At 44.5% G+C, this 25,332-nt stretch overlaps 2 protein-coding genes across 3 annotated transcripts in view; one reads left to right on the top strand and one right to left on the bottom strand.

The window, feature by feature from the left end:
• Positions 1-606: 606 nt before the first annotated feature.
• EFCAB9 (EF-hand calcium binding domain 9) lies at positions 607-10,770 on the bottom strand (the record flags this gene model as incomplete). The annotated part of the gene is made up of 5 exons (XM_035014294.1): positions 10,635-10,770; positions 8,169-8,317; positions 6,784-6,960; positions 5,422-5,556; positions 607-612 (listed from the first exon to the last, which is right to left on the bottom strand). Coding segments are annotated over exons 1-5 (603 nt in total), but the record flags the coding sequence as incomplete, so codon positions are not given.
• Positions 10,771-21,630: 10,860 nt separating this feature from the next.
• STK10 (serine/threonine kinase 10) overlaps positions 21,631-25,332 on the top strand; it is a 119,379-nt gene continuing 115,677 nt past the window's right edge. For both annotated transcript variants that reach the window (XM_035014188.1, XM_035014199.1), the window contains exon 1: positions 21,631-21,786. In XM_035014188.1, coding sequence (XP_034870079.1) covers positions 21,631-21,786 — 156 coding nt within the window. The remainder of the gene's footprint in view (positions 21,787-25,332) is intronic.

Below are 25,332 nucleotides of genomic sequence, written 5' to 3'. Positions count from 1 at the left end.
TGTTTTTTTCTCTTAAGGGTCATGCCATAAATCAGAACTCATAATTCAGTTTTTTAGAAACACTGAGCTCATTTCTTATACATTTTGGATCAAAGTGGCAGGTTTTGATAATTTTTTTATTTAAAATAGGTGATACAGGGGCACCTGGGTGGCTCAGTTGTTAGCGTCTGCCTTCAGCTCAGGTCATGATCGCAGGGTCCTGGGATCGGGCCCCGCATCGGGCTCCCTGCTCTGTGGGAAGCCTGCTTCTCCCTCTCCCACTCCCCCTGCTTGTGTTCCCTCTCTCGCTATCTCTCTGTCAAATAAATAAATAAAATCTTTAAAAAAATAAAATAGGTGATACATATGTATGGTGGGCAAATCCAAAGACACCAAAGTGAAAAATCTCTCTCCATGCCCCAGATGTAACAACTGTTACCAGTGTTCTGGGTATCTTGAAAGATACTTCTGGGGCGCCTGGGTGGCTCAGTCGTTAAGCGTCTGCCTTCAGCTCAGGTCATGATCTCAGGGTCCTGGGATCGAGCCCCACATCGAGCTCTCTGCTCCGCGGGAGGCCTGCTTCTCCCTTTCCCATTCCCCCTGCTTGTGTTCCCTCTCTCGCTGTGTCGCTCTCTGTCAAATAAATAAATAAAATCTTTAAAAAAAAAAAAAGAAAGAAAGAAAGAAAGATACTCCAGCCCAGCAGTTCCTCAACTTGAGCATGCATCAAAATTACCTAGAAGGCATCTGAAAACACAGATTGCTAGACTTTTCTCCCAGGGGTTCCACATTAGTAGGTCTGAGTGGGCCCCAGTAATTTGGATTTCTGAGCAGTTCTAGGTGCTGCTGTGGCCGGTGTACAGAATTACACAGTGAGAAGCACTGTTCTGGTGTACATTGAGTATATTCATCCACCCTACCCTGTGTTTTCCATAAAAACATACACTATTCACCTTGATTTCTCTTTAAAATGATGAATCTTGGATCTGCGTAATTCCTTTTACGGCTGCACCAGTCCTGCATTGTCTGGAGTACCAGTTATTTCAGACTTCACTTCGGTCAGTTTGGCTACTTGGAATCTTGCTGCTGTAAACCATGCTGCCGGGAAATGTCCTTTTCTATAGCTACATCATTATGTCTATGTACATCTATAGAATGCATTCTTGAGAGAATTGCTAGATCAATGAGTATACACATTGAGAGAGTAGATGCACAATTGCCCTCCAAATAGATTTTACCAACTTAATACTATAGCAATATGATCGCTCTTATTTTCTTATACATCCTAACCAACATTTTGTTCTTTGACAATCTAAGTGAAAATCTGTGTCCTGTGGCCTATCTTTATATATTTTCTTTGTAGTTTAGCATTTTAATGTATATTTTAGGCCTTTTTTTTTTTTTTTCTGTGATTGTCTGCTCATACTTCTGGGGCACTTTGGTCCTTATCCTCTTGATTTGTGAATACTCTATTAAGGAAATTAGCCATTTTTCTATCATGTGTTACCATTTGTTTTGGTTTTGTGTAATTTACCATGTGCAAATTTTTAAGTTTTGCTTGGTTGGATTGATCAGATTTGTATTTTATGGCTTCAGGGTTTTCTTCTTCAAAAGGTTTTACCATTTCAGATTATAAAATTTTTTTCTCATGTTTTTAGTATTTCTTTTATGGCTTCATTGTCTGGAGTTATTTTGGTGCAAGATAGAATAGCAGCCCAGATTTATTTATTTATTTATTCCTTTGTTTTTGTACGTAGTTAGCTAATCCCACTTTTCCTGATACTACTTCTTGAATAATTTTCATTGGTCTTTTTCCCATTGATGTAGAAAAATCACTCTCATTTTATGATGGCTTTTAAGACTATACTTTTTTAATGGTCTTTTCTTATTAATTGAACAAATTAGCAAATATACCTGTGTCCATCTCAAATTCTCATATGCTATGATTTAGTATTTTGACTTACAGAAAAGAAGAAAAGAGAAGTGTGGCTGATAACCTCCCTTGCAGTAACTGCCTCCTGTGATTTCTGTTCTCTGGCTCTGTGGGGGCTGTTCATGTGGGCAACTGCCTGTTTCGGCAGGTGTCAGCAGAATTGATTTGGCCTTTTCTAGTTTTGGCCTTTGGCATGAGGCAAGTGATGATAATACATGAGAGCTAAGGACTAATGGAAGAGAAATGATTTCGCTTTGCTTTGCTTCCTCTAAAATTCTTTCCTCTTTATAGCTGATATAGATTGTGGTGCTGGCCTGAACCTCTAGTGCTCTCTTCAGCCCGGCCTGCTAGTCACCTGCTCTGCACGTGCGGCCCCTCTGCCCATTGCTTCGGCCACTGAACAAGGGCGCGCTTTGCTGACCAAGTCATTCTAATGTAACTATGACATAGTGATACCATAGAGTGTTACCACCATCCAAAAAACACCTAAATGTACTTGGTCTGTCTGAGCTCTACCTTGAGAGCACAGTGGATTAACTCACTGTTGAAATGATGAAACTTAATTGAAACATCTACACGCATACCTACAAACACATTTTTTTAAACGTTAAATCCCTTGGGCGCCTGGGTGGCTCGGTTGGTTGAGCGACTGCCTTCGGCTCAGGTCATGATCCTGGAGTCCCGGGATCGAGTCCCGCATCGGGCTCCCAGCTCAGCGAGGAGCCTGCTTCTCCCTCTGGCCCTCCCCCCACTCATGTACTCTCTCTCATTCTCGCTCTCTCAAATAAATAAATAAAATCTTAAAAAAAATAAAAAGTAAAAAATAAAAAAGAACAATATTTAAGAATTGCAGTGTAACTACAAAAGATATAGCATGCACATAATTAGAATATCAGAAGGAAAAGAAAAGAGGAACAAAAGCAGTATTTAAAGTAATAATGACAGGGGCGCCTGGGTGGCTCGGTTTGTTAAGCGACTGCCTTCGGCTCAGGTCACGATCCTGGAGTCCCTGGATCGAGTCCCACATCAGGCTCCCTGCTCGGCAGGGGGTCTGCTTCTCCCTCAGACCCTCCCCCCTCTCATGCTCTCTGTCTCAAATAAATAAATAAAATCTTTAAAAAAAAAAAAAACAACGTTAAATCCCGTAATGTAATTGAGGAAAAAAGTCCCGACGTAGACATTGACATTGTTTTCTTTGTTGTACTTCTAGTCCTAAAAGAATGTCACTTTATACATGCTATTGAATTTTAGTTTTTACAGTTTCAGTTTGTGCCCATCCAAACTAAACGCTCAGTTTCCTGAGTCCATTCTAGAGCTGCCCAGTTTATGAAAATGCTCCTTTTTTTTTTTTTTTAATCCATTTATTTTAGAGAGAGAGCAGAGCAGGGGGAAGGGTAGAGGGAGGGAAAAAGAATCCTCAAGTGTACTCCCCGCTGAGCGTGGAGCCTGACAGGACAGGGGGCTCAATCCCAGGACCTGAAGCTCATGATCCCAGCCAAAATCAAGAGTCAGATGCTCAACTGACTGAGCCAGCCAGGTGCCCCTGAAAATGCTCTTAAAAGGATTTTCAAAAATCTGATAGTTGGACCACGATACCTTTTATAGTCACCCTGATGATTTCCAGGGAGGAGGGGAAACTCATTCCTAAAACTTTAGTCATTTGATGTTCATTTTAAATTAAGTTGAAATAAACGAATTGAATAAATTACTTTAAAGTTTAGTTTAAAATTTGTCAGAATTATAACCTATGCTACTTATTATCTTCGACTTTCCCTCCCCCCCTGCCCCATTCTGAAGCAATAAAAGGTACAGTATCTTCATTGCTTTAGAGACGGTGTCTGTAAAAAACATACATGCCATAGTTACTTTTTATGTCTCAGTAGTGTTGCCCTTGGAAAATGGGAAAGAGAAGCCTTTCTAAGACCTTGTTATAGTTTCTCCTCCCAGAACTATGTGTAGATCTTAGGGTGTCTGCCAGCAAAAGCCATCTAGGATTCCAGAAAAGAGGCAGAAACCTATCCCAAGATAAGCTTAATGGCGAGGCCCTTTGAAAGGATGATGGATTTCCAACTGTCATCTTCCAGCCAGAGAATACTAGTCTCTCAGTTCAGTACTCTGTGTAGGTGTAGTAGTGTCCGCACTTGTTTGCCAGAGGGTATTCTCCTTAGAGAACGGCTGCAAACTTTTCACCGAATAAGAGGAGGAGAGGAGCACTGTTCTGAGGTGCTTTGTGTCTTAAATATAGAGTGTTCATAGTAATGAACATGATTTCTGTTCTTACAAGTTTGACTTATGAACAACAATCTTAGATAAGCAGCATTCTTTTCTGTTGCACATTGACAGTGATTTTTGTTGGTTTTTAGGTAACCCTGGAACTCTGAATGCCTTCTGGGCAGTCATATTGCATAACTGATCCTTAAGAAATTCTTGGTTTATAGTAAGTGAGCTGTACCTCTTTAATTGCCAAACTTGTTCCTCAGAAGTTTATGGTAGAAGGAGATGTGGTAATCAGCATTATGCAGAAAGGATTTCTGAGCCAGTAAAATACTGGCTTGAAACTTAAGCAGAATTTGCTAAAACTGAAGTGAGTTACTCAGATCACTTGCTCTGAGCCTGGGAATCAAATTGACCTTGAATTTGAATCATGGTCCTACCACTGGTATGCCATATATTTTAGGGAAAGGTTCTTAATTTCTCTGGGCCTCAATTTCTTCACCTGTAAATTCTGGATAATACTTGATTCACAGGGTTATGAGTATAAATAACTTCATGCATCTAAAGCACCTGCCTAACCCATCGCAAGCACTTACTCAGTGGTAGTTACCACCCTTACTATCACAGTATAGACAGGTAGGGAGGAGTCACAAGTCCCATGCTAAAAACTTTGAAAATTATTCAAGACATTAATTACACAAAATTGAAATTATCCAAGGGCATTCATTAATAATTATTCTACTCTAGTAGATTTGTACAGTTGCTTGAGCACCTAACTTTGTAATTCAGGCCCTAGGAAGAACACAGCTCCCATATCCCTAAAAGTCTGTTTCCCTTATAGGTAGAGGCACTTCACCATTTGCCAATTTGCAGTGTCTTGCATACAGGTGATTTTAGCTTAAGGACTGAGAGAATAGACAGGATTCTGAGCGTGTTAGACCACTAGTGACAAATAGTGGGAAAGCATCACTGTCTTTCAGCTGTTTAGCTCCAGACAGTGTTTGTAATTATTTGGATATACTTATGAATAGTGTTGATCTGAAAAGCAGCAGCAGAATTGAGACATGTCCACAGAGAAAGTGATTACTTCACATCATATTATCGTGAGGTCAGTAAGTTATTCAAGTTAAGAACCTGCTGATCGAAGAGCACTTACTTGAACCTTTCATGTGTGAAAGCCAATGTAAAAATATCCACTTAGATTTTCTAAATTTATTTTTAGACATGTTAACAGTTGTGATTACTTATAGTCTACTTTCAGATACATTTATTCCAAGAAACTGTTTGAGGCTCACATTAACGTGATGTAGCCTTTTCCTTTTGAGCAGATCCTTTTTCTCTTTCTCTTTCTCTTTCTCTGCTTTCTGCCTCTCCTGGTATTTGTCCATGGTGAAGATAGTAAACAGCTTAAATTCCTTGTAATTAAGACGCTTTTGTTGGGGGAAAGAAAGAAAAATTATTTCAGGAAGGATTTGATACTTTGTTTCAGATGACAGCAGGATTGTAATCATTTCCCATTTAAAAACTTGGAAACTTGAAGAGGCTCAGTAATTAGGACATAATTATAGTCTGATTGTAGTCTAGGAGCTGGGAACAGAGGGTCTATTGTAGACTCTAAAGCAACCATGGGTCACTTTCTTACTTCTGCTGCGTCCGCTCTAGACGCTTCAGGCTGGCACCTGAGGTTCTGCTTAGTATGATCCATCTTTTTCAACCTTAGCTCCCACTTGCTTCCCCAACATAGACTTCCTCTTTTTTTTTTAATTAAAAAAAATTTTTTTAAGTAGGCTCTATGCCCAATGTGGGGCTTGAACTCACAACCCTGAGATTAAGAGTCCTGTGCTCCACCACCTGAGCCAGCCAGGTGCCCCATAGACTTCCTCTTTTTTTTTTTTTTAAAAGATTTTTATTTATTCATGAGAGAGAGAGAGGCAGAGGGAGAAGCAGGCTCCCCGCTGAGCAGGGAGCCCGATGCGGGACTCGATCCCGGGATGCTGGGATCATGACCTGAGCCAAAGGCAGACGCTTAACCATCTGAGCCACCCAGGCGCCCGACTTCCTCTTTAAATAGGCAGAATCCAGGGCGCCTGGGTGGCTCAGTTGGTTGAGCGACTGCCTTTGGCTCAGGTTGCGATCCCGGAGTCCTGGGATCGAGTCCCGCATCGGGCTCCCAGCTCAGCGGGGAGCCTGCTTATCCCTCTGACCCTCTCCCCTTTCATGCTGTTTCTCTCTCTCTCTCAAATAAATAAATAAATAATCTTAATAAATAAATAGGCAGAATCCAGGGTCTTCACCAGAGTTGTTTTCTCTTAGGATTTTCTCATGTGTTCCCATCTAGACTTTTCCTCCTTTCTATACTTAAATCTATAAACCCTTCCCCCAATGTCAACTCCTGCCATATTAATATATTTCCTTCTCTAAACTTCTAAACAAAATTTTCTTCTCTAAGCTTCTGTAATTTTGCATCCATATTATATGATATAACGCTTAGTCCTCTCTCTTCACAGGCCTATAAATCTCTTCAGTTTTTTCCGATCCCAGTGCCATGACATGCTCAAGCAGGTTTTCCCCACCCGTGTCTACAGTAGGGAGTAGGACATTATCTCTGCCTTTGGACAGAGAGGCTGCCAGGTCACACTTAAGGAATCTGCACTTACACGGTCACCTGTGATGTCAAAGTCATGGTAGAGCTCTCTGAGGTCCTGTTTCTTAATATTGAAGAGAAAGTTGTACATGTGGAAGTTCTCTGCACCAATTCTCAGCTCCCCCTCCAGGTCAAGCAGCTCAAAGACAGGCCGGGAATGGCGGAAGATAAATTGCTCTTCCAAGTGGTTCTATTGAGAAAAATACATCATACAAGGAACAGTGTTGTTGGTGCTACTTTCTAAACTTGGGCTGCATGGGACACCTGGGTGGCTCAGTCGGTTAAGCGTCTGCCTTTGGCTCAGGTCATGATCCCAGGGTCCTGGGATCAAGCCCCACATCGGGCTCCTTGCTCTGCAGGGAGCCTGCTTCTCCCTCTGCCTCTGCCTCTCCCTCTGCTTGTGCGCTCTCTCTCTGTCAAATGGATAGATAAAAATCTTGGGAAAAAATTAGTTTGGGCACCTGGGTGGCTCAGTCGTTAAGCATCTGCCTTCAGCTCAGGTCATAATCCCAGGGCCTGGGATCGAACCCCATATCGGGCTCCCTGCTCCGCGGGAAGCCTGATTCTCCCTCTCCCACTCCCCCTGCTTGTGTTCCCTCTCTCGCTGTGTCTCTCTCTGTCAAATAAATAAATAAAATCTTTAAAGAAAAAAAATTTTAAAAACTTGGGCTGCATCAAGACTAGTATATTCACATCCATTTCCTAGAGAGCTAAAAGCGAAAGGCAAAATCCTAGAAGCTCAGGGTTGAAAGCCTTCTATGGTTAATGTATCAAGTCCTGCTTCAGCATCTGTATTTGAGGGGAACTTAAGCCACCTGTTGTGATCAATTCTGCTAGACAGAACCCTGTCACTAGAACACATTTCCTTATATTTGGTGAGAATCTACTTGTGAAACATCATGGTAAGGTGATAAGATCCTGAAGACAAGCTTCCTTTCCAAGTGGGAAGTAGGCAAATACACAATGGAAGTGTGCATAGGGTAAGGTAGGAACCCAAAGAAGAAAGTTTCTCATCTCCATCCTCCATCCCCTTCAGAAAATTCTCTGAGAAAAGTGATCACTGAGAGAGGGAGGCACTTGGGATTCCTGGTGGCTCTTTAAGAAGGGCAAGGAAGGGCATGCCAAGGAGGAAAGCAATGGGGTGAGATCTACAGAGAGAGGATGCGGGAGGGCTGAAGATGGGCAGCAGGGGGAGTGAGGCTGGGTGGCCTGCAAATGTCTAGGTTATAGACAGACCGTTTAGGAGCCACAGGTAGTTGTCTCCCCATTTTCTTCCCTTCCTGTTTTGAGTGAAAGAAGACAACTCTGATGCCGTCTTAGTTCACGGCTACCTTTAGCAGGATGGTGGCGGCAGCCACACTCTGCCTCCTCTGCCCCAGATCCTGACTTGTTACTCGCCTGTTGTGCTAGCAGGATGCAGACCAACATGTAGAACTGGTCAAAGCCGATCTCGCCCATAGCGTTCCAGTCCAGCATGTTAAACACAGTCATGATCTGTGTCCGCTTCCAGCTGGTCACGTGGTGAAGGAAGTGATAGAACAGCACATCTGTTAAGGTGGGGAGGCGAAGAGATGGATTATTCTGAGACCGTTCCAGATGCCGAACAAGCAGGGGCCACATAAACGGCAGCAGTGCCAGAAGCTTGCTGAGCCGAAATAGCCATGGTAACACTTGGTGTCTCACTTCGTCACCGTCCCTTCCACAATTCCTCAAACCTTACTTGCCCTGGAGCCGTGTGACAAGGCCCTGGGCCCAGATCTGTGGAGGATGAGACTGTGGGTTGGGCTCGGTTATTGACACAGAGGTGTGTCCTTAAGCAATAACAGGCACGGAGCACTCCTCAGACATGGAAGAGCTGAGTTCTCACCGGGGACCTTGGACACTTTCTTGGAGAAGCTGAATCTCACCTGGGTCTTTCACTTGCGATCATGAAAACAGGAGAAATTTAAAAATCATTCCTATAAAAGTATCAGTACTCCTCATGCTTATGTGAAGCACATGCATTTGGCGATGGGGGAAAGGAGCAATCATGGAGCGCTTTAGGGGCTAGGTGCTTTAGCTGCCGCGTTTCACTGAACCCCAACCCCCCTCCAGGGAAAGTGGCATCACACCCTTTTATACTAAGCCTCAGATAGTAACTGGTCTATTTCAGTGCTTCTCTGACTGTAATGGGCATACCATTCACTTGAGAATCTTGTAAAAATACAGATTCTGATTCATGAAACCCGGTGTCAGACTGAGTCTACATTTCTCACAAGCTCCTTGCAATGTTGTGGACATCGCTGCTGCTGGCTGGTGGACCCCACTGGAGGTGGCAGAGCTGGGATTCAGATGTCCGTCTGACACAGTCTTTCCTTCCCTATGCCCCACTAGTTATGAACACGTGGGAACAACACATTATATATAACAGTGACCTTTGTGTAGTTGCTCCTTGAGAAATGTTGCAGTATGGGACTTAGTAGCTACTTAGCAAATACTGGTTCTGGCCCACTCAAGTTTCCAAAGCCTTAAGTCACTGCCTCCTTGAAGGCAAAACTTAAGGCTGTGTCTTCACTCTCTCATGGCACTACCCAGTCCCTTGGTGACCAGAACACAGGAGCATGACTTTACCTCTCAGGCTTTGCATCATCGCAGAGTGATTTAGTTACTAGGGAGACCAGACTTCTCAGCAAACATTCTGGTGAGACCATGAGTGTAGGCTTTGGAGTCAGGAAGCCCTGGGTTTGTCCCAGCTTTTCTGTTTACAGCCGGGTGCCCTTACAGTTGCCTCATCTAGGTCTGTGCTATTGCAAAGATTTGGTGACATTGTGTGTGAATCTATATGTAAAGAGAAAAACTGAGGCATGAAATTTTGAGAAAACAAAGGTGTCTTTTATCATTTTGTAAAGATTGCAAAGGCTCTCAAAAATCTTTACGGAAGGGGTGCCTGGGGAGCGCAGTCGGTTGAGTGTCCAACTCTTGATTTTGGCTCCGGTCGTGATCTCAGGGTCTTGTGATCAAGCCCCACTCAAGCCCCAAGTCTGGCTCCATGCTCAGCGGGGATTCTGCCTGAGATTCTCTCTCTCCCTCTCCCTCTGCCCCCCCCTCCCCGCTCCTTCTCTCCTTCTTTCTCTCTCTCTCTCTCAAATAAATCTTTAAAAAAGAATCTTTATGGAAGACACACCTTATTCATAAATGACACCAATTTCCTTCAGATCACAATGAATGGATAGGATACTTTATTTATACCCAGTCCTTCAAAACAAAACAAACCCAAAAAAGCCTAAAGTATTTTAATTGGTCTTCCATTAGTTTGTGCATTCAAAGGCAGAGTCAAGATGATGAACACTTTTTGGTTACTCTCAAGTACCAAAAATTAGAAGGGATCCTGTGGATCATTGATTCAAACCTCCCACTTGACAGATGAGAAATCTTGTTAGGGGGTCTTCAAGGGTTAGTGCCTGAATGGGGCTCAGCCTCCAGGAATAATTATAATAATAACAAACACTTAGTAAGTTCTTACCATGTGCCAGGCATTGTGTTAACCATTTTCCACACATTATCTTATTTCATTATCTTTTTTTCCCCCCCAACCATGAGGTGGGCTCTATTATGAGAAGCTTCATTTATGGATGAGGAAAATGACCCTTAAAGAGGATGATGACACACTCTCCAAGTCACCAAAGGGCACCAGGGGCTCCCCCCACCCCACCCCCCGAGCCTAGTGGCCTTCCCCTCCTCACTCAACTGCGCGATTTCTCTAGCTTCATTTAGAAGATAAAATACATATTTGTTAGTAAGGCAGTTTCTGGTTCTGCGAGTTTCCCTGCACATTAGTTAAAAGCCAGGTAACAACTCAGAGGAAGTCCAGCTGAACTCACTGACCATTCAAGGTGTTGTTGTGGTGGACGTCAAGAAGGTGAAAATACTCCAGCAAGGCCTTCACGTTCCTCACGGATAACAGGCAGTACAGCTTGTCCAGATAGAGGTACCACAGAAATGATCCTTGCTTCAGTTTCATCGTGGCGCTCATTAGGCTGAAGGCTCTGGCGACCTGGAACAGAAGAGAGTTCTGCCTTGGAACTAGAATGTTGGACACAGAGAGGCTCGGGTAGCAAAGGCCTCCCTAGGCAGCAACATCATGGGAAGTAGCCAGTAAGAAACTGAAATTGCTTCCTCCCAGCCCTCTGGCCTTGCTGTCAGGATCTGTTGTCTTTTTTTTTTTTTTTTTTTAATTTAATTTACTGAGAGAGAAAGCATGCATGGGGTAGGCCAGAGGGAGAGAAAGAATCTCAAGCAGACTCCCCGCTGAGCACAGGGCCCAATATGGGACTCCATCTCACGACACTGAGATCCTGAGCTGAGCTGAAACCAAGAGTCAGACGCTTAACCAACTGAGCCACTTAGGCACCCCATCAGGATTTGTTGTCTTAAGTCTCTTGTTAGCTTGATTATTCCCCTGCCGCTACAATGTAACCAGTTCTAAACTGAACTCACAGACCGTTTAGAAATGAATGTGAGGGGCGCCGGGGTGGCTCAGTCGGTTGGGCGTCTGCCTTGGGCTCAGGTCGTGGTCTCAGGGTCCTGGGATCGCGTCCCGCGTCGGGCTCCCTGCTCACCGGGGAGTCTGCTGCTCCCTCTCCCTCTGTCTCTTCCCCCTGCTCATGCTCTCTCTCTCAAATAAATAAATAAAATCTTAAAAAAAAAAAAAAGGAAAGAAATGAATGTGAGAACACTCTCTCCTTACACATGAAACCTGTGTTATGTGGCCAAAGTGCTTCTCAGAGAAGTATTTATAACCTAAATGCATTTATTAGAAAACAAGAAAAATTGAAAAATATATGAAAAAGTACTAAAATAGCCTTTTTAACATGATTACCTACCAATACTTTACCTAAAACTCAATATCATGCCTTAATGTCATTAAATATTCACTCAGCATTCAAATTTCCCTGATTGTTTCTTTTTTTTTTTTTTAAGATTTTATTTATTTATTTGAGAGAGAGAGACACAGCGAGAGAGGGAACACAAGCAGGGAGAGTGGGAGAGGGAGAAGCAGGCTTCCCGCGGAGCAGGGAGCCTGATGCGGGACTCGATCCCAGGACCCTGGGACCAGGACCTGAGCTGAAGGCAGTCGCTTAACGACTGAGCCACCCAGGCGCCCTCCCTGATTGTTTCTTTAAATTTTTAATAGATTATTTGTCAGGAAACCAAACAGATCTAAGTGTTACATTTAGACTGTTTCTTAATATCTTCAGGTTCGTCCTTTCTATCTTTCTTTTTCTTGCAATTTATTTGTTGAGTAATCCAGATTGTCATGTAGAGGAAAACATTCTGGTTTTTGCAGATTTTATCTCCAATGTGTTAACACGTCCCTCTGTCTCCCATATTTCCTATAAACTTGTAGTTAGATCTAGTGTGAAAGCAGGTTTTAGGAAAAGACCAATAAAAAACAGATAAAACTTTTGGCAAGTGTGATAAGGAGAAAGATTTTTAAAATTGAGAACGAGGAAGGAGACAATTACTGATAGGGAAGAGATTAAAATACATATAAGAGTACTATACACAACTCTCTGGGTGCCTGGCTGGCTCAGTTGGCAGAGCACGTGACTCTCGATCTTGGGATTGTGGGTTTGGTCCCACATTGGGTGTAGAAATTACTTGAAAATAAAATCTTAAAAAAAAAAGCTAAATTAGGTCTGTCCAATAAATACACACTGTGAGCCACAGATATGAGTCACATATGTAATTTGAAATTTTCTAGTAGCCACATTTTTAAAAAAAAGTAAAAAGGGGGGCACCTGGGTGATTCAGTCAGCTAAGTGTGGGACTCTTGATTTCAGCTCAGGTCTTGATCTCAGGGTCATGAGTTCAAGCCTGGTGTTGGGCTCCATAGAGTGGAGGCCTACTTAAAGAAAGAAGAAAAGAAAAGAAAGAAGTGAAAATATTATTTTTTAAGATTTTATCCATTTGTTTGTTTAGAGAACATGCACAAGGGGAGGGACAGGGGAGAGGCAGAGAATCCCAAACAGACTCTGAGCCCAGCGCAGAGCCCATCGAGTGGCTTGATCTCAAAATCTCATGAGCCCCAGATCATGACCTGAGCTGAAACCAAGAGTACGATGCTTAACTGACTGAGCCACTAAGGTGCACCGAAGTGAAATTAATTTTGATAACATTTAACCCTGTGTCTGAAATGTTATCATTTCAATTTGTAATCAATATACTTTTTAAATTAGTTATTTTACAATTCTTTTTCCAGCTTTATTGAGATATAATTGACATACAACATTATGTAAGTTTAAAATGTACAACATGCATGGTGCCTGGCTGGCTCAGTTGGTAAAGTGCATGATTCTTGATCTTAGGGTTGTGAGTTCCAGTCCCACGTTGGACATACAGTTTACTTAAAAAAAAAAAAAAGTATACAGCATGCTTTATTATTCTTCTAGAGAATCGTAAAGAGAGGAAACTCTTGAACTCATTTTATGTGTCTAACATAATCTTGATATCAACACATGGCAAGATCAGTATAAGAAAGGCAAGTTACAAATCTCACTCGTGAACATAAATGCAATAATTCTAAATAAAACATTAGCAAACTAAATCCAAACACACAAAAACTGTGAAAAATAACACCCATAAGGGACTTCTTCAGGCACAGAAAAACAACCCCATACAGAAATACAGAAATTCAGGAAGGAAAGAAGAGCACCAGAAATTGGTCCCACACTGGGTGTGAGTAAACCTAAATGAGTATTAACTGTATACAACATTAAAAATAATGTCATATGAGGAATTTAGGTGCAGGTGCCCTCAGAACTCACCAGGAGCCACAAAGGGAAAGATCCACTGGTGCTGAGGGGAGGGAGAAGAACACTTGTCCTATTTAAGGGCATTTTCCCAGTGTAGCAGTTAGAGTGAGTGCTGCTAAGTACTGTAACAACTCCCAGAATATCAGAACTCTCTTTCCCAATGCCATGGTAATTGGTAACACTCAAGATGCTGGTGCTCTGTCAGCCTAAGTCCCTGAGTAACTACACAAAAAGACGAAGGATCTTTCCCGTCCTTGTCCTAGGGTAGGAGCAGGAGATCTTTACCCGGGCCCTGGGAGGGAGGGGTTTTGTTCCCCTCTCCCAACAGCACAAAGCTTCTGCTTTGAAGGCAGTTGGTTTTGCTACTTCCCCAGGGAAGTAGTTGAGGCCTTATATTCATCTCCTGGCGGCCATCAACCACCTCCTTTACTCCTGCCTTGGCAAGAAGTGGCACTCTTCAGTCTGCTGCCCTACCCCCGATTTCTCTCACCTGTGGGAAGGAGCTTATGAGGGCGTGGGACCACCTCTTGTGCCCGGGAACTCCAGCTATTCCACACCGACATGGTAGCCCACATTTTGCCTTTAATCCTTTGCCAAAACCTTAGTTGCTTTTCTCTCCACCACTTGTATGGTGGCCGCCATTTTCAGCCACATTCTGCCAAAGTGAACTGTGTTGTGCCCTATCTGTCCTTTTTGGAACTCAGGTCACTTGGTTGCCTTGGGACCTCAGTTCTCTGAGATTCTCAAGAAAAGTTATAATTTTGTAGATCATCCATTTTTTTTCTAAGATAGATGCGACATTCTTTGTAGCTTACTAAACAGTAAGAAATCAATCTTTGTTGTAAACTATCAAGACGTTTGGGGTTTTGTTTTTATTGTAGCATAACCTAAACGATCCAAACTGATCCAGTGGTTTTAAATGCATTTCCCTGATGACTGACGACACTGAGCATCTTTACATTGCATATTTACCATCTATATACATTCTCTATTCTGTTTCAAACCTTGACACAGATATTGATGTGAGGACAGACACTTCCTGTCTTAGATCTAGAAAGCACTTCCCCAAGGAGCCATAGACTTATTTCATGGAAAATTGTATTTGGAGACCACATCTGGGCTCAGCTTAGCTTTTTAGCCTGTGAGCCTATTGGCTTTCTCTTGTATTCTGTGTCTTCCTTCCCTAAGCTCTGTAGTTTAGGATTTGGGCAAATGTCTTCAGGGCAAAAGCCAGTATGCATGTACTTACAAGAATGGCTAGAATTAATGATGATAATGTGTTTGGAGTAATATCACTTGTGGGAATGTAAAGTGATAACAACCACTGTGTAAAATACTTGGATAGTTTCTTTTTCTTTTAAAGATTTTATTTATTTAGTTATTTGAGAGAGAGAGAGAGCTTGCACGAGTGGGGGGAGGGGCAGAAGGAGAAACAGACTTCCCACTGAGCAGTGAGCCCAATGTGGGGCTCGATCCCGGGACCCTGAGATCATGACCTGAGCAAAAGGCAGACACTTACCGACTGAGCCACCCAGGCACCCCTTAGATCGTTTCTTATAAAGTTAATCATATATTTAGTATAGGATCCAGCAATTGCTCTCTTAGGAGCACCCAAGAAAAATGAAAATGTATGTCTATTTAAAGACTTACACACAAATGTTCATGGCAGCTTTATTCCTAATAACTGAAGACTGGAAACATCGCAAACGTCCATTAACAGCTGAATGGAATCAAAAATTATGGTATATCCATACAATGAACACTATTCAGTAATCAAAAGAATGGACCACAAATATATGCAACAACATGATGAATCTCAACAAACATTATGCTGAATGAAAAGAAGCCAGATTTAAGAGAGCACATACTGGGGCACCTGGGTGGCTCAGTCAGTTAGGCATCTACCTTCGGCTCAGGTCATGGTCCCAGGGTCCTGGGATCGAGCTCCTCATTGGGCTCCCTGCTCAGCGGGGAGCATGCTTCTCCCTCTCCCTCTGCCTGCCGCTTCCCCTGCTTTTACGCTCTCTGTCAAATAAATAAAATCTTTAAAAAAATAAAAAATAAAAGAGCACATACTGTATGATTCCACTTATATGGTAAATTAGGAAAGACAATTCCAATACATGGTGGCAGAAAGCAGATGACTGGTTGCTTGGGGTGAGGAGTGTCAATGGGGATTGACTTGTGAAGAAGCAGAAGTAAGTTTCTCAGATGTTGGAAAAGTTCTATACCTGGACTATGGTGATGGTTACATGGGTATCTACATTTGTCAAAACTCATTGAACTGTATGCTTTCACTGGGTGCTCTGCATTTTTTTTTTTTTAAGATTTTATTTATTTATTCATGAGAGACAGAGAGAGAGAGGCAGAGGGAGAAGCAGGCTCCCAAGGAGCAGGGAGCCCGATGTGGGACTCGATCCCAGGACCCCGGGATCACGACCTGAGCCGAAGGCAGACGCTTAACCATCTGAGCCACCCAGGTGCCCCTCACTGGGTGCATTTTTACCGAACGTAAATTAAACCTCAAAGTAATTGAGTTGATTTTTAAAACTTACAAAAATAAAATAAAAATAGTTCTATTAAATCAGAATTAAGCATTTTTGTTCAACAGAAGACACTGTTTGCAAAGTTAACAGAGGGATGATAAATCAGAAAGATATTTGCAATATCTAAACCCAATAAGAAACTGCAATTAGGGGTGCCTGGGTGGCTCAGTTGGTTAAGCAACTGCCTTCAGCTCAGGTCATGATCCTGAAGTCCCAGGATCAAGTCCCACATTAGGCTCCTTGCTCAGGAGGCAGTCTGCTTCTCCCTCTGACCCTCCCCCCCTCATGCTCGCTCGCTCTCTCTCAAATAAATAAATAAAATCTTTTAAAAAATAGATTAAAGAAAAGAAACTGCAATCAAGGGATGCCTGGGTGGCTCAGTTGGTTAAGTGTCTGCCTTCAGCTCAGGTCACGATCCTAGAGTCTTGGGATCAAGTCCTGTGTCTGGCTCCTTGCTCAGCAGGGAACCTGCTTTTCCCTCTGCCTGATGCTCTCCCTGCTTGTGCTCTCTCTCTGGCAAATAAATAAATAAAATCTTAAAAAACAAAACAAAACAAAAAAAAAACAACTGCAATCAGAAAGTGAGACAGGAGGGGCACCTGGCTGGCTCAATTGGTAGAGCATGCAACTCTTGATCTTGGGGTTGTGAGTTCAAGTTCCACATTGGGTGTAGAGATTACTTAAAAGTAAAATCTTAAAAAAAAAAAGTTCAGAAATAATAGTAGTAAAGCCAACAAATCACTTATGTAGTGATTAGAAAAGTTTATGATATACACACCAAGAAGACATTTTGCAGACCAAGAACACTCAAACCGAAACCTGGAATGAGGCTCAGGGGTATATTGTTATAAAACAGTTTATATAGTGAGAAAGCAGTGACTGTCTATTTCTCACAGTGGTTGGTTATCAGAATTTTCTTAAATGATAAGGAACTGGTTAGTGGTTACCTTATATCAACCTTGGGAAACAGTTCAAGTTTTGCTTGTGATTTCAAGAGGCATATGCAAGAAATGACCCAGGTCAAGTTAGTCTTGCAAAATAAGCTAAATTAAGCTTTGTTTGTATGACTAAAATTGTTTTGTCTGCTTGGGGAATTTTCAAGCCTGGTCTGCATTTGTTTTTTATTTTAACAGTATCTTGATTTTAAAACCAGATAAAGACAGTACAAAGTATGGGCCCATTTGACTTGTGAATAGATATGAAAATCCTAAATGTAAGATTTGCCAGGCAAAATATTTACTTTCCAGGAATGCAAGAATATTTTAATCAGTGAAATTCACCATGTTTTTAGGCTAGAGGAGAAAAATCATATGATTAATATTATGATTAACTTATATGATAAATGCATAAAAATATTTTATGATGTTCTACTTTATAGTAGATGATATAACAATGATATAATAGGATATGATAAACAGTTATTAGCAAATTAGGAATATCAGGAAACTTCTGTGTACAGATCATTTGCCACCATCCTTTCATAAACATCATACCTAGAGGAGAAACTTTAAACCCTTTCCCATTAAATGTTGGACCAAGACAAGAATTTCCATTTTCACTGTTGCTATTTAACATATAGCTAGAGATTCTAGCAAATGCTATAGGAAAGGAAAAGAAATAAGAAATGTAAGGACTGTTAGTAGAAGCTCTACAAAGCCTTGTGACATCTCTCAAGTTAGGGGTGTTTTCTTGTCTCTCAAGCAGAGCAGGCTGGAAGTGCTACCTTAGGGAGCAGCCCTTGGCCAAGGACAGATGGGACTTGGAGGAAAAATTCCCATTTCCTTGCCTCTCAGGTGGGTTGACTCTGAAGTGTGTTGTATCCTGATCCCCAGAATTCCCCACTAGGATTTAGCCCCAGGTGGCCTCAGCAGTTATCAGCTCAAAAGTGCATCCTTTACTTGCTTCATGCCTCCTACTTCCTTTTGGTGCCTCCTGGCATCACCTCCCAAATAAAGTACTTGCACTCAAATCCTGATCTTTCCCTTTGGGGGAATCCAACCTAAGAATGCTTTTTCTGTGACTATTGTGACTGTGATTTTCTTCTTTCCTTTGTCAATGCGATGTCTTACATTGATGGCTTTTCTTATGTAAAACCATTCTTTTATTCCTGAATAAACCTTTCTTGGTCCTGATTTTTTATTCACCTCTGGTTTCTTCTTGCTAGCATTTTATTTATTTTTCTCTCTTTAATTCATAAGTGAAATTAGTCTATAATTTTATTTTACTATCTTTATCTAGTTGCAGTAAATCTCATCTCATAAAATAAGTAGAATTCCTGATGTCTTTCAGTAGGAGCAGACTTTTGATTCTTGATTCATTTCTTTATTGGTTATTAGTTTATTTAGGCTTTTGTTTTTTATTAAAATTATGTATCCATATATCATTTATATATTATTTATTTATATCATTTATATTTTCTTGCAAATGATTACCCATTTCATGTAGATTAAAATTTACTCATATTGGGGTGCCTGGTTGATTCGGTCGTACAGCATGTGACTCTTGATCTCGAGGTCATGAGTTCAAGCCCCATGTTGGATGGAGAGATTACTTAAAAAAAAATGTATTTATGTAAATTTGTTTAAAATATCATTTTGTGATTTAAAAATCTTTATAATACAGTATATCCCTCTTTTCATTGTCTCTGGTGCATATTTTTCCTTTCTCTCTTTTAAAGTTTTTTTTCTTTGACCAGTCTTGTTGTCTACTAGCTATTTCTGAGATATAGCTTTAGATTTGTTGAACCTCTCTGATTTCTTACAACTTTATTGAAGTATAGTTTATATATCATAAAATTCACCCATTTCAAGTATATAATTCAGTGATTTTCAGAAAATTTACTGAGTTGTGAAATCATCACCATAATCTAATTTTAGAACATTTTCATCAGGGGCACCTGGGTGGCACAGTAGGTTAAGCTTCTGACTCTTAGTTTTGGCTCAGGGTCATGAGATGGAGCCCCATGACTCTGTGCTGAGCGCAGAGTCGGCTTGGGTTTCTCTCTCCCTCTGCCCCTACCCCCTGCATGCTCTCTAATAATTAAATAAATCTATATCTATATAAAGAAAATTTTCATCACCCTTGTAAGATTCCTCATGTCTATTCACAGCTAATTCCCATTTTACACCCCTGGCAACCATTAATTTACTTTCTGTCTATATGGATTTCCCTTTTCTAGATATTTCATAAAAATGGAATCATAAAATATGTGGTCTTTTGTCTCTTCTAGACATTTCATATCAGTGAAATCATATAATACGTAGTCTTTTGTGTCTGGCTTCTTCCACTTAACAATGTTTTTGAGTGAACCTCTCCATTTTTGTTTCTCGTTTCATTTTTTTCTGGAGATCACAGAGCCAGTCACAGAGCCCTGGGTGGCTTGGCACAGGCTTGGGGATGAGCTGAGGCTCTGACCTGCGTCCCCTCAGACTTACAGTTTCTGTGAAGCCACAGCCTCTGCCTCTCAGTGGGAAAGCCTTTCCCTTTGTTACCCCACCTCTTAACCGAGTTGGTCAAACTGACAGAAACTATTGAAAAGACCTGCCTTTCAGCTAGTTGGGGGAGGTTTAAACATGGGCTTACTCAGTGAGAGTTTTCCTTCTTTTAGTGATAAAGACCCTCTACAATTCTAATTGCTCACTAAGGTGTGGGACCTTTCAAACCTCTTGGCAGCCTTTACTCGGGGCACCCTTTGTGCAGACCACCACCAGCATCCCAGGCTTCTGTAACATTTCGAATTTGCACACTGCTCAGGAAGGGCTGAAAACATCTCAACATTCACATTCTCCATAGGGGTGGCGATTCCTGGAGTGTGATATTCGCTGACATTGCATTTGATTATTAGGTAGAGTAACCATAATAACCTTTTCAGGCTGCGCACCCCTCATCATGCTCTACTTGGAAATGTAACCTAAAAAATAAAACAGCCAGTTATTTTACCAGCAAAATGGGTTTATACGAGAATAAAAGAAAATTGCAATTCAGGACACGGAAGCCAAGGAAAAACCATAGGCAAGTCCAACAAACAAAGGAGAGGAACTTTATTTTATGGAGAAGGAGGAAGTTGGGAGGAATTGTTTTGAAGGAAACCGTACTGGAGAAAAGCAAGAGTTCAGGGTGATAATGGTTTTCCATTGGCTGAGTTACCAGAGTAGTGGATTTCTTCCCGGAGTTGTGTTGCACCCTGTAATTGATGATGTTCCTGTTGAGTATTCTTACGCTGGAGTCTGCAATTGACAATTTTCCTGTAATTGACATCAAGTGCTCCCGACTCCCCTTTTTAGCTCTGAGCTCCCCTTTAGTGAGGTTTCCTTTTTATCAATTTTCACAGAACCACTTTGTAGATTTAGATAAAAGTATAATTGTCCTATAGACAGTGAACAGTTGCTGCTACAGGGGCAGTGGAGCAAATCAAATAGCCAGGATCAAGGATGATGCAGGTCAAAGAAAACTTCACTCCTGTCTGTAATGAGCTCAGTTTTTAAAATTGCGAAATTAAGACTAAGAAAGTTTTTACTAAATATGCAAACATATCTTAAGATCCATCATGAAGCACGTGATTAAAAACTCCCCAAGGAGCTCTTTCTCCCGGCCCTCTCATGCTGGCCAGTTTGTGGATCCTGGTGCGGGAGAGCCCCTGGGAAGCAGGAAACGAGCCGGGAAGCCCCGGCCTCCGGGGACTGGCGGCGGCCGCAAGGGGCGCAGCATTTCGTGCACTAGGAGGCAGCACCACGCCGAGGAAACCGCACGGGATCCTCCAGCAGGATGTGCAGCCTGGGGGCTGGCTGGAGCCTTTGCCCGCCGGGCGTCCCCTACCTGAAAAGTAGGCGCGAGCAAAGCAGGCTTGCGGGGTAGTGGCGGGGCAGATTCAGTGATTAAAGCCCTTCACCTCCTTGGCCTTCGGGCGACCATCAGTGGGCGTTCGCGAAAGCCAGTCTGCTTCCCCCCTCGCTCCCACAAACCTTTAGCGAGCCACGCGGCGCGGCCGGCCTCGCAGACCCGGGCCGGTGCCGCCGAGGGATGCCCTAGCTCTCCTAAAGCCCTGCCGTGGCTCGCGGACGCGCGGCGCGCGGGGGACTACAGTTTCCAGAGTGCCCTGCGGCGACGGGCGGAGCCGGGGCGCGCCCGCAGCCAATTAAGGGGTCTCCGGGTGCTGCCGGGGAGCGGCAGGTGGAGCCGGGCCGTGGGTGGGCGCGGGGCCGGGTCCCGGGAACGCGTCCGGGGCTCGCTGGCTGGGCCGGAGTGCGGCGTGAGCGGCGCGGGCAGGCGGGAGGCGGCCCCGGGGACGGGACCGAGCGGGGGCGGGGACCGCTCGCCGCCTGCGCGGTTCCGGGTGCTCCCGCCGCGCGCAGCCCGGGGCGCACTTGACCGGGGTCGGGCTGCGGGGGAGGGCGGGTCTGGGGAGAACCCCCGAGCGCCGCGGCGTCCTCCAGCCCCTCCTCCTCGCGGCCGCCGGAGCCACAGCCCGAGCCCGAGCCGGAGCCGGCGCCACCTCGCCCCCCGGCTCGCGCGCCCCCAGCCATGGCTTTCGCCAATTTCCGCCGCATCCTGCGCCTGTCTACCTTCGAGAAGAGAAAGTCCCGCGAATATGAGCACGTCCGCCGGGACGTGGACCCCAACGAGGTGTGGGAGATCGTGGGCGAGCTGGGCGATGGCGCCTTCGGAAAGGTTTACAAGGTAAGGGCGCTGGGGGTGGGTGGCCCCGGGCGCGTGGAACAGCTCCGGAAGGAAGGGGCGCCGGCCCGGATCAGCCCTGGCCAACGGCTCGGGAGGGCGCAGACGGGCTGTGGGCTTGAACTCGGGGCCCCGCGCTCCGCCTTGGGGACCCTCACGCGGCTCGGCTGGCCCCTGCGTGCTGGGCACCCCCTCTGGGCACGGCCGCCGCCCCCAGCTCCGTTTCTGAGTACTTCCTGTGCGTCCCGCACCGCGCTCGGCGCCGCAGGGGGAGACAAAGGGGCGCTTATAGGACCTTGGCATCCGAGACGACGCATCCGCCGTAAAACTGATTCTTAGGCATACTTTTTAAGACAGGCCACACAGATGCTGTGAGCATGCCGAGGCGTGGAGACAGAGAAACTCGGCCGAGTCTGGAAGGGTTGGGATCGGTGGAGTTGGGGACACACCTGAAAATGAGCCAGAGCCGGGAAAAAGGGTGGCTCTAGAGTGAGGGATTAGGCTTGGAAAGGTGGGCTCGGACTGGGCAGCAGCAAGGGGAGGTCAGGGCCCTGGGAATATTGCGCTGCGGGGATCGGATTTGATTGTGTGTGTGTGTGTGTGTGTGTGTGTGAGTCACAGCCGGGGAGCCTTCCAGTGCTCAATCACCTTTCCCTGCAGGAATAAGGGGGCAGAGGGCTTTTGTGGAGGCATGGGTGGGGCAGAGCTGATTAATTCTAGACACGTTTGCAGCAGGTCATTGTCTGGTTCCTGCTCCTGTGAACCAATGCTGAGTTGTATTGGGGACCAAACACATAGAGCTTGACGCCACCCTTTCTCTTTTCTCCTCTCCCCCAGGCAACATTTACTGAGCGAATGGCCCCATGTTACTTTGTTGTGTAACTCCAGGAGGGATCCTTCCTGCCTAAGACACGGGCACCCTCCTTGGGGCTCCCGTAGCTTGTACACCACTCTGACCTCAGGAGTGCTGGACCACAGAGGAGGCTTCTCTAGGCCTCCCTGGTCGGGACTTGCTCTCCGCCTTGCAGGGGGTCTAGAGCCAATTACGCAAGTGTAGTCCCTGGAGGATCAGCGTTAGCATCACCTGGGAGTGCCTTAGAAATGCAGAATGGCGGGTCCACCGCAGCCCTGCTAGGTTAGAGTCTGCCTTTTAACAAGATGCTCAGGTGATGGCTAAGCACAGAACTTTTGAGAAGTGCTGCTCCTAGAGGCAGTTTGGAGGCCAACGAGGCCCATCTGGGTGCCTGTTTGTTACCTTACCACCTCCCCTCGGAGCCCGCACTTCCTGTTACAGGGTGGAACCCCCGCTGGAGCAGAGATCCTGTGGTTGGAGAAGCAGGCCTCTGTATTGCTCACACCTGCGCTTTTCTGGCTGCCTTGATTTGCTGCCCTTCTCTTCTTGAGGGCTCTGCATGTGTCTGAGGACAGGCGGCACATCTTTCTTTACCCTTCTCAGGGTGGCTTCTTCCTCCTAGCGGCCCTAGGAGACTGTCCTCAGACTTGCCGCGCCCCCCCTGGACACGCGGCTAGGGTCCTTGCCTTCTCCAGACAGACCCTGTCCTTCCAGAAGTGCCCTGGCCATCATGAAGGCAGCTGGACCCTTGGTCAGCTTGCTACATCCTCCTTCCTCCAGAAGGTTCAGTTGGTGTTTTCAGTGCATATTGTTGGCTCGCACTAATATTTTTTCTCTGATAGGGGCTGGCTTTCACTTGCAGACTTGTCCTCTCTCCCAGTGTATCCTGGCTCCAAATGGCTCATTTTCTCTTTCTTTTTTAAAGATTTTATTTATTTGTTTATTTTAGAGAGCGAGAGAGAGCACGGGAGCATTGGCGGTGGGGGGCGGGGCGGGGGCTGGCAGAGGGGGAGGGAGAGAATCTCAAGGAGGCTCTATGCTGAGGACAGAGCCCAAGCAGGGCTAAATCTCACGACCCTGAGATCATGACCTGAGCTGAAACCAAGAGTCAGTCACTCAAAACACTGAGCCACCCAGGTGCCCCTCATTTTCTTTTAAGCCTAAATGCAGAACTTTACTTTTATGCTGGTAAGATTTCCCCTTGTCAGTTTCACTTGTCATTTCCGCTGGCTCCAGCCCTGTAAAACCCCTCTGCTACTCTGGAAGTTTCATACAAAGGAGCTATCTGATTCACAAGTTATTTTGTCCCCCGGTTATCCAGGGCAAGTGCACCCTTTTTAAGTGAATCTGGTTCCCAGAGCTGTGAGCTGGCTGCACCACAGCTCCCTCCCCACCACCTCAGAATCCATGATTTTCTCATAGTTAAGACAAGAGGGAGCTAGAGCTAGAGAGCTGTGCGATGGTTGATACACCTGAGCGACATATTACATCAGTTGCCTGGCCTTGGGGTGTAACCCGCTCATCCAACTCAACCTCATGTTATATGTGGGGATACTGGGGCCCCTGGAGAAGAAGGGACTAGAACCCAAGGCTCTGAGCTTCACTTTAACACTTTCCTTAGTTACCCACTATGGAAGACCCACCCTGGATTGAAGATCCCTGTCACCCATGCCGCCTCCTCTGAAGAGCTGCTTGCTCAGCCCCTTGAAGTTGAATCCGGTAATACTTTACTACAGACTCTCATCAGTGACCATAACTCCTTTCCACTTCATTGTCCCCTGGCATGGCCACCGGGGCAGCAAAGGCCAGAAGTTCCATCTAGATTTTATGGCTGGGACCAGAACTTACATGTTGACACAGTGCCTGAGCAGCTAGCTGGCTCTGAACTGGGGAGCACCATCTCTTCTCTCTGTTGTCCTGGCAGCCGGCGTGGGGAAGTCAGCCCTGAGGACTTCCCTGGTGTATGCAGCCTTAGAAATCTCAATTTGTCACATGCTTGTTAGGACAGGACTCTGACTACAGATTTCCTGACGACCGTCTTGCAGAAGCTCAAAACCGAAAACTATCGCAACCTCAAGATAGGAGTCCCCTTTCTCCTATTTTCCCTGATATACCTATGAACAGTTGGCCTCAGGAGAGAAAAAGGAGGGTAGGATTCATTCTGGGCAGAATCAAGGTCATTCTCCCCTAATCCTTATGCCATGCAAATTGACTTCAAAAGAAAATCATTTCTATCTCATTACTTGATACAAAGCAAATGTTACAGTATTTATATGGTTTCAAAATTCTTGTCCTGTATCATTTCAGAATGCTTCTTAAAAATCCTCTTGATTCTGAAGACAAGGTAGAAAGGAGAGAAGTGTTTGATATGTTGAGTGGAACAAAGTTGCCTTCAAGCAGGACGGGCTTTCTGTTACAGGGGCAGGGTGGGTACTCAGGTGCTAAGCACAGAGTGAGCAGACATCAGGAGTTGGGTTAGCAGGCTGAGATTATTTTTCTGCCTTTTTCCCCCTCCTTCTTAAAGATTTTATTTTTAAGTAATCTCTACACCCAACATGGGGCTTGAATTCACAACCCTGAGACCAAGAGTCGCCCGCTCCACCGACGGAGCCAGCCAGGTGCTCCATTTTTCTGCTTCTTGAAAATTACTTTGGTTTTGATCTTATGTTACCTTTAAGCTGTTAAGAGGTGTATGC

The sequence above is a fragment of the Mirounga leonina genome, unplaced genomic scaffold (genome assembly GCF_011800145.1).
Source record: "Mirounga leonina isolate KUSES-001 unplaced genomic scaffold, KU_Mleo_1.0 Mir_104, whole genome shotgun sequence".
NCBI classification, from domain to species: domain Eukaryota; kingdom Metazoa; phylum Chordata; class Mammalia; order Carnivora; family Phocidae; genus Mirounga; species Mirounga leonina.
Note: the sequence above shows the minus strand (reverse complement) of the source record. Positions and strands in the feature narration are given on the sequence as shown.